Genomic DNA, 14,665 nt, shown 5'->3' with positions numbered 1-14,665 from the left:
CTTTAATATTGATTATATAACTTTATGAAATAATTTCAGGTATTCTTATATGTAATTTTGGATACCCGCCTATCATCCAGTTTGTGAAGAAAAAAACTGCTTTTAACGTTTATTTTTCATTTGTTGAACAGGGAAAACTTGTCAACCCGACTGCCTAATTAATCAGAGCTTTTATGCTCCTGAAAGTTCATGTTCACTCACTGATCTTTGTACAATGTTTCCTTCAGGCACTTGAAGATTCTAGCTGCCTGAAAAGAAGTGGCTGGGACAGTGGCTACGGTGATATCTGGTGTGCTGACCGAGGAGAGTTTCTTGCCCCTCCAGGTAGCCATAGGAGGGAAGATTCCTTTGAAAGCTTGGACTCTTTGGGGTCTAGATCCCTGACCAGCTGCTCCTCAGATCTCACGCTTAGAGGTGGGAAGGAAGGTGAGTCGTGACTTGGGATACAGGTTTATGTTCATGTATGAAGAGGGCATGAAATGGGGGAGGAAAGTAGGGATGAAGAAAGACAGTTCAAAGACTTCATCAAGCTGTAGATTTTAATAATTCCATGCACAATTAGGTGGGTTTTTAAATTTTGTTTTACTTTTCCCCCAGTCACACTTCTTAGTAATGCCAGTTTACTTTTGATTATTTTTTTTTCTTTTTTACGACTGTATTTGAAAAGGACTTGTGAGGATATGGCTCACTGGGCTCACTGTGACTGGATTTTGTCGGTCAGAAACTCTTCAGTTTAGAGGCTTAGCAATAGGTATCTAATAACGACCGTGCGTAAGAGTCTGTAAATCCCCTTTGCTACCTCCCAAGTATTTTCTTTCCTATCTTAATTTTACCAGAAAGTCTTAAGAAATATGAAAGAGGAAAAGTTTTAACAGTTCTCTTTAAACTTTGATTGAGTAGGTAACGTGGAGGTAGGAAGCATCTTCTAGGAGTTATCTGTGGTGGTACAGAACAGAACACGCATGGGAGAATGAGCTAATGCAATTCCTGTTGTGGGAAGGACCTACCATTCAAACTTGAATGGCTGAGGTCAAATCCTTCATTGCCATGTGTGTCTTTGAGGCTTGCAAAATGGTTCTGTGGCGAGAGGTGCTTGCTGCTAAGCCAGGTTCCATCCCCGGGACCCACAGAGTGTAAAGAGAGACAGAATCAACTCCTGTATGTCACCTATAGACTTCTACATGTGTGTTATGGCAAGAATGAACACAACATACCTTCACACAAAATCAGTAAGGATAAGTAAATAATAAAAAAAGAATTACATATATATTCCTATGGCTCCTAGGTGGTACTAATAGTTTGAGACTAAATATTTAGGTAGTCTGGGTTTAGTCTAGCTAAGTAGAAACCACAGAAAACATTTCAAATGCTGGGGCTATAGGTCAGTGACAGAGCTTGTGGCCAACATCCATGAGATGCTCAAGTTTAAAACCCAGAACTTCCAAGACCAGTTTATTTATTTATTTATTTATTTATTTATTTATTTATTGTTTTCCTTTTAAAAGTATTTCTGTGCTTTAAGCATCATCGTTATCAGGAAAAAAAATGGGAGCTCTGACTGTGAACTTGTCTCCATCTTTGAGGGTCTTTGGTTTGTTTAATGTGTACATAAATACTTTACCCAAGACTTTTATCATGCAAAATCTCAAGCATCACAAATAATAAGTTTGTTTTCTAAAAGTCAGTGAAGCATGATCACAACACTAAATACCTTTTAGAGCAGTGACAGTGCAAATATGTGAACGGCTTTAGTATTAACCTTTGTAACTGCCACTGTTTTTGTTGGCTCTTCCCCACCGAGGTATGACTTTTCCAGAGTGCAGATGAAAATGATCATATCTGTAAGGAAAGAAATCTAAGTTTGTAATTCAGCCGAATAATTAAAGTTGTAAACTGAGACTGAAAAATCTCAACCCACTATGTCCTTTTAACTGACCGAGAGGAGCCTATGGCATGCAATGTTTGAACTTATATCTGATATCTGCCTGTCAAAGAATAACGGGGGGGATTGTGGCTTTGTGGGCTGTGTGGAGTTCTCAGTGGTGCAAGATCTGAGTCTCCTTTGATATGTTGGCCCATGCCTGGTGTGTCCCCCCTCCCCTGTCACATTGCAAGGGACCTTTTTTTTTAAAGGCTGTAGAGGTCTGGGCAATTATGGGCAATTACAAGTAGGGTAATGGGAGGGAGGCAGGTTCCAGGAGAAGGAAACTTTTCTGTGACTGCTCTATTAAAATTCTGCTGCCTACACAATTATAGTAGGTGGTAACCATAATTAAGATAATTTTTTTAGGATTCGAAAATTGTGCATTTCATGAGTTTTGTATGAAAACATATCAGGAGTGATATTTGTACCAATAAGAACTATTACCTAAAAAAAACAAGATTTTTAAGTTTAAAATGTCGAAGGCCAAATAGTCTGTGATTTTCTAATTTCACCAGTAGGTTTTGGTAAGAAAATGGTCTCCAGACTCTGGAGATTCCCCCATGGAGGGCCTCACCCTCCCTGGGGAACTGCATGGGGATTGGGTGGGGGGTTGGGGGGGAACTGGTGGGGGGTGGGGGAGGAGGGGAGGGAGAGGGAGCTAGGATTGACATGTGAAGCAAGTTTGCTTCTAATTTAAATAAAAAAGAAAAGGGTCTTTCTTTCTCTTTTTTAGTAAGTTGTAAAAACAAGGCAAAAGAAAACAAAAGTAGCTTAATTGCTTCTGGTATCCTGGCCATGGCTACCAAGTCATCTTCCCTTTCTTCCCAGACTGCCCTTTCATCCTGTTCTTGTGACACAGATGTATCAGACCACTTCCTTTGAACCATATTGGCATTGTTTACTGTACATTCCTACCTGGCAGGTGACAGAGGCAAGCTGCCTTTAGGTCACATTAGCCCGGAAGGTGTGAGGAAAGCCAGTGGCTATGGGCAGACTTGGAGTTAGTTGCCTTCTGCTGAGCAATACTCACCAACTCCTTGCATTTCAGAAAGGCATTGGAGGCAGGGAACAGCGAAGTCAGGAACGGTTACTCCTTCTCGATGTATATGGTTATTCTAGTCCCGTGTCTTAAAACATCTGCATATATTGGTTTTTCCAGCTAGAGAATATATTATTATTTGTGTCTGTCGGTCACTGGGATCTATCAGAAATACTTTGTGTGTGTGTGTGTGTGTGTGGTTAAGTTTGCATTTAAGTAAATTTTAAATCAGAATTCCTGATTTCCATTATAATCCCTTTGCTTACCAGAGGGGGCGGGGAACCCTTTTTAGTTCTGTGCTCTCGTATGGGCATAAGCTTTAATTTGTTAGGACTTCAGATGTCATTCAGTCTGTCTTTTGTGGTGTAGGATCCTTGTCCATACAAGTGACCTTCGGGGGGTCTATCTGTCACTATTGAGTCTTGTGCAGTCTTCCTTCAGTTTCTACGATTGCTTGTCGCTTTCTGTAACTCCTGAAGGCTTCCTGCCTTAGAGTTATGCTATCTCACGCGTCAGCTAGATTTTACCACGTGTTATACCTTAGCAAAGTTATGAAGCAATCTAGTGGCAAAGAAGGTTGGGAAGAGAAGGGGACTAAGCAGGGGATTGGGGACTTATCTGCTTATCATGTACCACAGCAGAAGAATGAACTGTGTGACCTCCAGTATGGAAAGCAAGTCCCTCCTGGTGGGTCTTATCACAACTTCTTGACAAAGTTCTAAAAATATTCATGCCTTTTAGCAGCCGTGCTAGGTTTCCAAGGGAGAAGAGGCTATGCTGGGGAAGGGAGGGGAGGGGGTTCAGCAGGAATATGCTGGCGAGTAAAGCAAGTTCTTGTGCCTTTATAGGTTTTGAAAGCGACACAGATTGGGAATTTACATTCAAAATGCAGGAGTATAACAAGGATGATATGTCCTATCGAAGGATTTCAGCTATTGAACCAAAGTCTGCTCTACCATTCAATCGCTTCTTGCCTAACAAAAGCAAACAGCCGTCCTATGTGCCAGCACCTCTGAGGAAGAAAAGGCCTGAAAAAAACGAGGATAACAGAAGAAGCTGGGCGAGCCCAGTCTACACAGAAACAGATGGAACATTCTCAAGGTAATGTCATGAGATACGGCTATGGAGTTCAATATGCTTTCTGAATTTACGGGGCTATTTTAAATGGTTAAGGGAACGGCTCCTCAAGTATAGTTAACACATATCACTAGTGGGGATTTCTTTTCCTACCTCTATTTTCAGTCAGAAGACAGGTGTTCTGTTTCAGAACTTCATCTGATGACTAGGCCTTCTTTTAGATAGATGCATGCCTTCAGTGTATTGGTGTGTTTCAGCGTACCGGATCACCGATGTGCTCCATTGTGAGCCCTGATGCAGTGTTTCCTTCCATTATTTTTCTTTCATTTCCTTTTGTGGATAGTGGTGGACGTGAAAAGATACCCTTTATTTCCCATCAAATTAGCAGAGCAGAGGGTGAGTTTTCAAATCCCTCTTTTCTCATGCTGTGTGGTCCTGAAAGACATTCCGACCCTGTTGACGAGTGAAGGTTTGCCGGATGTGCTTTCTGGATGACTTAACCAACTGTAGATCCCATGTGGAAAGGAGACCTGAGTGTTTCAGCCCTCATACTACTGCTTTCAACTCTTGTCTTCAAGCATTTTCTCCTGATACGTTAGCCTCTAGAATGCACACGTTGACAAGGTCAGAAATACATTTGTCCCAGGGTCTGGGATCTAGCATGATACTGACTGAACTGAGAAAGGAACACTCAGTCTGTTTGGAATTTGTCTTTCCCTTAACACAGTCTTACGTATCTAGCTTTTCTCCAACTACAAAGTGAGGTGCTGACGTAATAATCTCGATTTGGTCCTAGGAGCTATGGTGTTGAGACTGGGAGCTAATTTGCTTCCTTCACAGGGGTTCAAACATTGTGAGGTGGGATGCATGCCCTTTGGGTTCTGTGCCACCAACTGCTCACACGGTATCCTAACGTGGTTGGATATTTTGAACAGTAACCAGAGAAGGATTTGGGGTCCCAAGATGGAGCGCTGGCACACAGTCCAAGAAACTTCCACCTCCTCTTGTTATTTGGAAGAGGAGGAAGAAAAGATAACGCGCATACCCCACCTGGTGAAGGATGATCTCTATGTGCGAAAGTTGAGTCCAGTCATGCCAAGCCCAGGGGGTTCTTTTGACCAGTTTCTTCCCAAATGCTGGACTGTAGAAGATATGAACTGGAAAAAAACAAAGAGAGAGACTTATAAGCCATGGTATAAGGAATTTCAGGGATTCAGGTTTGTCCATGTGCATGCTCTCGGTCTCCAGTGTGTGTTCTCTGCCCCGGTCTGCTATAGTCTGTGTCTTGTTTTTTTTTCCAGCTAGGGATTGAAAAAGGTTTATTTATCCTCTAACATCTGTAGAACTTCAATAATTAAAACAAACTTGTTTAAATTTAACATGGGGTAAATACCTAGCACTCTAGAGGCTGAGGCAGGAGGATTAAAAGCTCCAAAGAAAGAAGCCTAGGCTTCAAAATAAGACCCTGTCTCTGAAAGCAAAAAAAAAAAAAAAAAAAAAAAGCAAAAAAAAAGGGGGTCATTTTTAATCTTTTCCTAATAAGCTGCCTGTGAACTGTATTTTTATTATTGAAATACGACAGCGATGACTGCAGCAGAATAAAAAAATCCTTCAGGTTCTAGACATTAAGAAGACCCCTTTTATATCTAACTTGGCATGGATTTCAGAACTCATATTGGTCTCCATTTCTCTGTCCACTTCTCTTTTTTCCCCCTTTTCTCCACATCACGGCGTGGCAGAAGGAATTCTGACTCTGAGGATGAGGACTTGGGCTCTCTCAGAAGCGCCACCATTTTTAGTAGACTAGGAAAGGCAGATCATAGGTTAGCCAGCAGCTACCAAAGACCTTCACTCTTGCTGGACCTAGCCGCCAAGCATGCCATGAGGTCACGGGACACCCACGCAGCCAGGAGGACCAGCGGTGCTTTGGAGGAATCCAGGTGCACCTGCCTGTATGAGCTACCTGCTTGTGACTGACCTTAGACATCTTGTTTGGCTGCTGATGCTGCTACATTAACCCGGGCCCTGAATACTGACTCAAGGAAACTTAACGGCACAGGATAAAGCCACAGTGTGTAATATACTGCCATCTGCATGAGAGTGTTGGCACGAAGTCTTATAGGAATCAACATGCTATTAATACAATAATGTGCAAGGCGGTTAATATTTATATGCACAGAGTCTTTTGAAAATCCATCCCCAAAATGCTTTTTAAAATATGACTTAAGTTTACTGTTGTGAGTGGAGAAAGGAAACCCTTTTAGACAGATACAAGGAAGGGCAAGTCCAGAGAATCCAAACCAAACCTCAGGAGCTCTTATAAGATTCTAGAGCACTTCGTTATTTCTACTTACCATGAAGTGCATTATAGTGCAAGGTGTATGATAGCCAACTCGGCACTAAGATCATGCAGCCTTCTCCAGGGAGGCGATGAGGCCGCGATGGAGAATAGAATTAGGAAGTCGGTACAAGGAATGGTGCCCATGCCCGTGCCAGGGAGGTACACTTGATGGGAATTGTAGCTCCACCCCGTGTATCCGAGAGTGTTCACAGTTCCCGGGGAGTATAACCTGCTATTGTTTCTTTAGATGGCACCCAGGAAGTCACAGAGATAGCACTGAGTATTTGTCTTGTCCCTCCTGTGGCTCCTAATAATTTGCCCCTGATAAGTGCCTGCTGCCTAACTACCGTTCTCCTCGTTCTTAATACGATTCTCCCTTCCTTTTTCTTTTCTGGGCTTCAGTCAGTTTTTATTGCTTCAGGCCCTCCAGACATACTCTGATGATATCTTGTCTTCGGAAACAAATGTCAAAATCGATCCCACCTCTGGCCCAAGGCTCATAACTCGCAGAAAAAATCTCTCTCACACACCAGGGTATAGAGCAGATGACCTTGAGCTGCCAGCCCTGGATCCTGACTTAGAAAATGACGATTTCTTTGTCAGAAAAACTGGGGCTTTCCACGCAAATCCGTGTGTTCTTCGAGCCTTCGAAGACTTTCCAAGGTTCTCCGAGCCAGACGACGCTGTTGAACGAGATATAATTTTGCAGTGTCGGGAAGGTGAACTTGTGCTTCCAGATTTAGAAAAGGATGACATGATTGTTCGTCGGATCCCAGCACAGAAGAAAGAAGTGCCCTTGTCTGGGGCCCCCGATAGATACCAGCCGGTCCCTTTCCCTGAACCCTGGACCCTACCCCCAGAAATCCAAGCGAAATTTCTCTGTGCGCTGGAAAGGACACGCCCACCCCAAGAGAAAAGCAGTAGCTGTAGAGTCTTAGTTCCCGCCTATCGACAGAAGAGAGATGACATGTTGACTCGCAAGATCCAGTCTTGGCAGCTGGGGACTGCGGTGCCTCCGGTCGGCTTCAAGCCTGGCCCCTGCAGCGAGGCTGACCTGCAGAAATGGGAGGCCATCCGGGAGGCCAGCAGACTTAGGCACAGGAAGCGGCTGATGGTTGAGAGGTCAGAGTGTGTTTCTGCAAGGATTTGGCTTGTGATGGTCTTGTGTAAATTTCCTTATGAAAAAAAAAGCCTCATCCATTTACTCAGCTCTGCATGCTGTGTGCCGTTTTGAAGCATCCTGTAAAACATTATTTGGCTTTGAGGAACTTTTAGTCATTTCATGGAAGAAGTGCAGTTCCATGTTTACACGTCTTACGATGATTTGAGAAGGTATATACAGAGCTTGCCTCTGGCTTGGAAGTTGCCATCTCTATAGTCCAATGTGAAATTGGATAGAAATGTTTTCTAATTGTGTCTGTAGGTTTTTCTCCTCGTGTCCAGCATTTCTGTAGCGGTCTAGTTGTGGTTTGGTTTTATGTGTTTATCACATTTTGCGGTGTCTTTTATTGAGCTAAGTATTTTCCTAAAATATGTCATTGCAGATTTTATTTAACTTGATTTTTGTTGTTGATCTAGATTTCTTGGACTATCAATTTCTGCATTTTTATTTATAATGTTCAGTGCAAGCACCATTAAAATGCATGAGTCTGTCAAACTATGTAGTTGTGACCGTTTTGGTGACATGAGCCATGCAACTTTCTGATAGCCGTTCCGTTCACTGTAAGTTGGGGATGGACAAATTTGAAGAGGCTAAATACAATGAGTGACTCCAAATCTACCTTTGTTCCTGGCAAGGAAAGGGCTTGTCTTACGAATTTGTTGACTCAGAATAAATTATGAAAATGCTTTTATTATTTTACCTGCATTCTTGGAGACTAAATCCTGAGATATAAAGAATTGACTAAGGACCAGCTTGTTCAGATTCGCCCATTCCCAGTTATACTCAAGTTAAAGATGTTGAATGCTTAGAAACTAACACAGCTGGAGAGAGTGACCTTTTTTAATCTTTGGTCTTTTGATTTCTTAGACTCTTTCAAAAGATTTATGGTGAGAATGGGTAAGTTTTATAGTTCACATTAAAAATAAATCTGCATATTTGTTTGTCTCTTCTGTAACTTACTGCACCTATGTCCTGGCATGTTACTAAATGGGTGCTATGTGCACTGCATGAGATTTTTATTTACTTTTCTATTAACATTTTGCAACATTGCAGCCTCATTGCAATATTTTTATATTTCAATGCCCAATGCAATGCATGAACCGTTTTTATTTTATTAAATTTTGACTCCATCCCTCTTTCTTTTTTCTTTTCATTTAATGATTGAAAGTAACAAGAGCCTAAAAGTACGCCCATTTTGGTATTTGACTCCTAAAACACACTAGGCTTCTGGTTTCTAGTTGTTGAAGATCTCCCCCACAAACTGCGGTTTAGGAAGTCTGTGATAGGAAAGTCATACCTGCTCACTTAATGCCGGAACTCATGTAACTTACAAACTTCACGTACTTAGCTGTCGAGGAGCTTTGTTAGTGGGGATGGCCTATAGTTTGGGGAACTATTAAGATTCTCAATTAGGGTAGAAAGATAGTGGTAACACAGCTGCCTACAAAGAGCAAACTAGACTTCCAAATTATAAAAAGTAATCTTGTAGTTTCCATTGTTTTTACAAGAGCTATATTTAAATTAATTCTCAGGTTTTGTCTGTTAGTATTTAATATTCATTGGGTAAACAGAACTGTCACATAAAACTGACTTTCTCAAATTTTTCTAGTTCTAGATGATTTTAAATTAAGTCATTCATTCTTAATGCAGCACTAGCAGGTTTTCTGTAACAGTGAAATGTATTGGTAATACAGTTTTGGAGGAGGAGGAGGAAGACAGTTGAAGGATACCCATTTTTTTGAGTATCTTCCCTTTATCATGGTTTATCAATTCTCTCAGAACCTCTAATTTTAATAGTTTTTAATTAGTTCAGAAGTTTAGAAGTATTAGAAGCTACCGATTATGACAAAATTCATTATAACACCTCTAGATATGAAAGATGTGGCTAAGGAATGGTCAATCATTACAGTTACTCCGCCCAGTGTGGCCTGTGAGGGCACATTGCCCCTTCCTCACGTGTGTCCACAGCCTTGTGGGTCTCATCTGCAAGGGTGAAGAAGCCAGTCTTTGGCATAACACTTCAGTATCTGTTCATCAATTTGTCATAGGAAAACTGTTTCAACTTAATTAAAAATCTTTTTGAGGCTTCAAGCAATCTGATAAACTTTCTTGAGGAATTTTCATTCGTAGTCACATTTGACTTTGAAGTATAAGCACATACAAGTACCAAGAGTCTAAGTTCTTGGGGCATGTAAACACATAACTTCCAGTCTGACTTGAACCCTACCCGTTTTCCTTAGTGTAGGGTTGTTATATGAGTTGAATTACCCTTCCCAAGAGTGTGGGCTTAATAGTTGAATTCATGCCTAGTTTGCCTGTGGCTCTAAGCTCATTCCCCAATACTCTGGACCCACCCTAACCACAAACACCAATAAAAAAACTCAAATTTTCAACTCCAGATGCTGTGGAATTTTTCTGATCTATAACAGTCAGCAGCAAATGCTACCACTAGACAATTCCAAGTAGTAGTTTGGTTATTTGGATAACATAGTGTTTGCTTTAAAAGGCTATTTTAAAAATCCAAATGCACACTAGTGCTAAGGTAACTACACAAATAAAGCAAGATAATTGAGACTAATGAATAATACAGACTTGTCAGATAATGGGATTTAATATGTCTTAGAAAACGCAGTTGTGATTAGGAGCAATTGTAGGTTTATTTTGACCCCTTTTCTCCTACATTTTATAGTTACCAGTGATTTCCTTCCATTGATTTTACAATGAGATTAAAATATACATTGAAATTGAATTACTTATAGTTTAATGTACAACTCATTTCACATTTATGCTGAGTGAACTTTCTCCTAAAATAATATAGTAGAAAAGCAGTACTGTTTGATACCTTGTGATGAAAAACTAACTGCCCATCAGGTGAATGCTGTCTTTGTGGGAAAGACCAACCTGAAGAGATATGTGTAGTATTTTATCTTGATTCTTTACCTGCTAAGTCCCATCTTGCATTTTTATGTGTTTTTGGAGCTTGTGCATGCTATATAAGCGTTTTACTAAAGCTTTAGTTGGCATGTAGCACATTATGTCTACTAAGATGCTATCTGTGTGGCTGCCAATTCTCATGTGTCTTTGTGTTGCATGAATTGCCATTTGTGTGGTTCTGTGAAGTTTGGGATCTGGTCATGTCTTGGTATAATCTTGGCACTGACAAAATTTGCAGGAATATGTGTAAACAACCTGGTAATGTAATAACCACTGGGTCTACTATCAGTATCACAAGGAGATAAATACCAATTACATGTGAATTGGCAGTCAAAGACAATGAAGACAGCTCTATTTTTCTCATAGAACTTGACCAAATGATTTTGTAGGAGTACCAGGACATGTCATCAAGGCAGGCAGAGAGGGAGGGGAGACAAGTTGCTCTGCAGACTTCCTTTTCCACTCCAGGTGGCATCTAGTTCTATCTATAATACTTTTCATATTATAGCCAAGTGTGTGTACTGTCTACATTTAGTGCTCTGTGTATGTCCTAAAGTACCCCAAATAGCCCAGGATAACCCTCTACAGCAAATGATTTTCTGACTGAAGTGTTACTAGTGTTGGTGTTGAGAAACCCAAATAAGCAGATAAATCTATAAATGAAAATTCCTTCTTATGTTCTCTTCTACTTGATGGTAATTTCAAAATGTCTCACACAGGTTTTAACACTGGTTATTGTTCACAAAATCCTACAGTTAGATAAATTAGCATATTTATATTGTTTTCAAAGGCAGAGATCCTTAACTTATTGCTTTTAAATTTCTATTTGCCACTCAAGGCTGTGAGTAAATTTATATTTAGGAAAAAGTGCCTTATATTGACTCCTTGAACTCTTCCTTATAGGTCAGTGGTTCTGAACTGTGGATTTTGACTCCTTTGGGATGGAATGTCATTTTCTTTTTTTTTTTTTTCGTTTTTTTACGAGACAAGGTTTCTCTGTGTCACAGTGGTCACCTAAGACCTTTGGGAAATACAGATATTATTTACAGTTCAAAACAGTAGCAACATTACAGTTATGAAGTAGCAACGAAAATAATTTTGCAACAACAACAAAAAAGAAAATTTTACAAAACATGAGGAACTGTATTAAAGGGTTGCAGTGTTAGGAAAGTCCACTACCATAGACATCTATAAGTTTCCTGAAGCTGGACTTTAGGATAACACTCCTTAATTCCAGCTGAAGGTATCAGGAGCACCATAGGCAATCAGAGGAGTACACGGAAATTATACCTAGTGATTTATAAGCGATGCCTTCACAAACTTCTTCCTGTTCTTCCCCCAATCCTATTAAATCAATTGGAAAGGCAAGATGCTTGTTACACCTGCATTTTCAGGGTGTAAGTACAATGCAGTTGTAAACTAGAGCTTCAAAATAAGGAACTAGAACCAACGGTGGCAGGCAGCTCTAAAAGGATGGACGGCGTGACTCACCTGTGAATTGTCCATGCTGGGCATGCCCTCACAGTTGCCTGGATGCTTTCTTAGGTGCTTATCTCCGCTCTGTGCGGCAGACAGGCCTGTGTTATCTGCATTCCGTAGACAGAGATTGCAGCTTTCCCAAGGGTGGAGGCTCTCAAGCAGTAGAACCGGACTGGAGCGCTCAGCCGGCCTCATGAGGCAACTCACGGGGACAGCTTGGCAGTGCTGTTGCCACTCAAGGAACTCCTGGGACTTTAATGTCTTATGGTTAATGCTGATAAAGAAAGCAAGACTTCATCATCTTTGTGCTCTAGACAGTCTAGATTTTATCTATGTAGTTTGGGGCGACCTTTCGAACTTGAAAGCAGTTTATAGAGTTAGTATCTATGAGGTTCCATGCAGTCACGTCTGCCTTAATAAGAATTAGCATATAGCACCAGATTTTTAGGAAGTGTGCCAGCACAGCCTTACCTAGTTATCATAACTTCTGGGTGAGGATCTCTGAGAAGGGAGCTGATGGATTTTCAGTGGGTGAAAGCTTATACTGCAGCAGGGTCTGGGACCCTCACTTCTTGTCTCTTCCTGGAGTCTATGCAGACAACTGTGGCCTGTGCTCCTGCTTTAATGGGGGTAATTTACACACCCCAGGAACAAACTGCTCACATCCTTGCTTATAAAAGGACTTTTCTTCTCTAGCCCATGTTCAACTAACTCACTTTTGTTCATGCTGCGTGCCTCTGGGCTGCTAGGCTTAGCTCAGCACTCAGACACTAGGGGGAGAGAGGCAGCCCTACCTTGGACTGGCACACTGTATGAGAAAGTGAGCAGTAACTCTTCCCAGCCCAGGAGGAAGAGAAGCCAGGGAAGGTTCCAGACTAGGACAAGTGATTCAGCTTTATTCCCACAAAGAGATTAGTGGAGTATGAATTAGTGTCCTATTTTTCTTTTACCTTTTATGCAGCTTCATATGTTGTATGTCCAACCTCCCCTCCTGCCTTGGACCTGCACATTTCCTTCTCATTTCTTACTGAATATTTTTGTTTGAACTCAAGAAGCCTCTTTCCTCGTTGGCATGACTTCAGAGAGCTTATATTCTCAAATTCACACCATCTAATTGTGTAGTCACACCTAGTGAGATGTATATTATACATGTGAAAGTTCATATACTTTTATAGTCATAATTCTGTATGTAATTGATTCCCTACTAAGTCTTTATAATGCTACGAAACATTGGAGAGCACTTATGGTTTCCCACAGAGTCAATTCAGATTTTCCATGTTTGATTAACTATGCTCTAGCTAACCTCATTCTTAGCACAGATACTGAGTGAGTTGTGTCTGAATGCATGGTAAACTATGCTAATGTTTTCTTTCCAAACAGCATACGACTTGTGAGAAAGGTGGTATGGGTATGTTTATGCATGTGATGTAAGATGGAGCCAAGAATTAGTATCATCAAAATTGCTATAACTGAAGTACTAGAGCAGATGAGGGAAGGGGTGTGTCACTTTTCACATGTGGTAGGACACTATTAGATCACTGATTGGATGTGTTTAAGGAGTACTCACTATGTGCCAGTCTTTGCTTTAAGCCTAGTGATATAGCAGCAAACAATTAGATGTAATTCCCAATAATCTTACAGGACTCAGCAGGTAATAGGGAAGTAAGAATGTCCTAGATGCCAATAAATGCTCAAGAAAGAGACAGGTGGGGTGGGATCATCCCAGAGAGACATTTGTAGGCTCTTGAAGGATGGAAAGAGAAGGAAACACTGGATAACATTTAAGTCAATGATTGGGAGTGAAGATAAGTCACACGTCTTTCTATCTGGAAGAAAAGTATTATGGCAGGTTGAATACCAGGGTAAGAAGCGAGAGTTGTGAGCATGTGCAAGACAGCCACTTAGTAGGAGGAGAGTGAGACCAGGACACAGTGTTAGAAATGAGTGTGGAGAGGCAGGAAGGGACCAGGTGATGTCAGACCATGCAGGTCTTTGAAGAGTCTACTTAGAACTTTGACAGGAAGAAGCTCAAGTCAACAGTCACATGTGCCTTGACCTAGCTGAGACTTAGAAAAGTCCCTCTAACTGCTCCATTGAGCATGTTGAGCTGGATGGTGGGAGCAGGGAGATGGTTGGGATTCTCCAAGTGGATTTGATGGTGTAGATCAGTATAATGGTGAGCTAGAGGTGAGAAATGGTTAGATTCTAGAAACAGAGAGCAGAGGAATTCCGGATGAATAAGTGTTGTGAGAGAAAGAGAGGAACTGAGTGACTTGAAGCTTCTTGGCTTCAACCGTGGAAGGATGGAGCTGATCTTCACTGAATTGAAGACAGATGGTGAGCAGGAAACAGTGGAGTGAGTCTAGCCATGATTCTGAGTGGTATTTTAAAAAGCAAGAGAGGCACCGGCAAAGGGCCCTTGAGTTGGAAGGGAGCATTTGAGGAAAGCCTTCTCTGATGATAATTTAAGCAGCTCTTTTGGAAATCCAGAGGAGGGCTGCCTGTGCCTTGATCTAGACTGATGGCAATCGGCATGGAAAGAAAGTGGCATTAAACAAGACTAATTGGCAGTGGGACAAAAGTGAACAGTGGTTCTTGGGTTTCAAATGCAGATGACTGAGGGCAGCTACCACCATTAACCACCACAGAGGAAAGGCAGCATTGAGATTGGCTACACCAACAATAACATCATGTTTAGCGAGGAGCAGC

General features: G+C 41.3%; 1 protein-coding gene across 5 annotated transcripts in view; it reads left to right on the top strand.

Annotated features, from left to right (window-relative positions):
* Lmo7 (LIM domain 7) overlaps positions 1–14,665 on the top strand; it is a 203,882-nt gene that overhangs the window by 152,329 nt on the left and 36,888 nt on the right. For 3 of the 5 annotated variants that reach the window (XM_040751388.1, XM_040751438.1, XM_040751457.1), the window contains 5 exons: positions 228–426; positions 3,812–4,064; positions 4,976–5,257; positions 6,784–7,503; positions 8,411–8,440. In XM_040751388.1, the coding sequence (XP_040607322.1) occupies positions 228–426; positions 3,812–4,064; positions 4,976–5,257; positions 6,784–7,503; positions 8,411–8,440 (1,484 nt within the window). Of the gene's footprint in view, positions 1–227; positions 427–3,811; positions 4,065–4,975; positions 5,258–5,779; positions 5,981–6,783; positions 7,504–8,410; positions 8,441–14,665 lie in introns of all 5 variants that reach the window. The other 2 variants (XM_040751294.1, XM_040751333.1) reach the window with 1 other exon arrangement.

Source organism: Mesocricetus auratus, unplaced genomic scaffold (assembly GCF_017639785.1).
Source record: "Mesocricetus auratus isolate SY011 unplaced genomic scaffold, BCM_Maur_2.0 Super-Scaffold_2245, whole genome shotgun sequence".
Classification (NCBI taxonomy): domain Eukaryota; kingdom Metazoa; phylum Chordata; class Mammalia; order Rodentia; family Cricetidae; genus Mesocricetus; species Mesocricetus auratus.
This window is presented reverse-complemented; position numbering and strand designations above follow the sequence as displayed.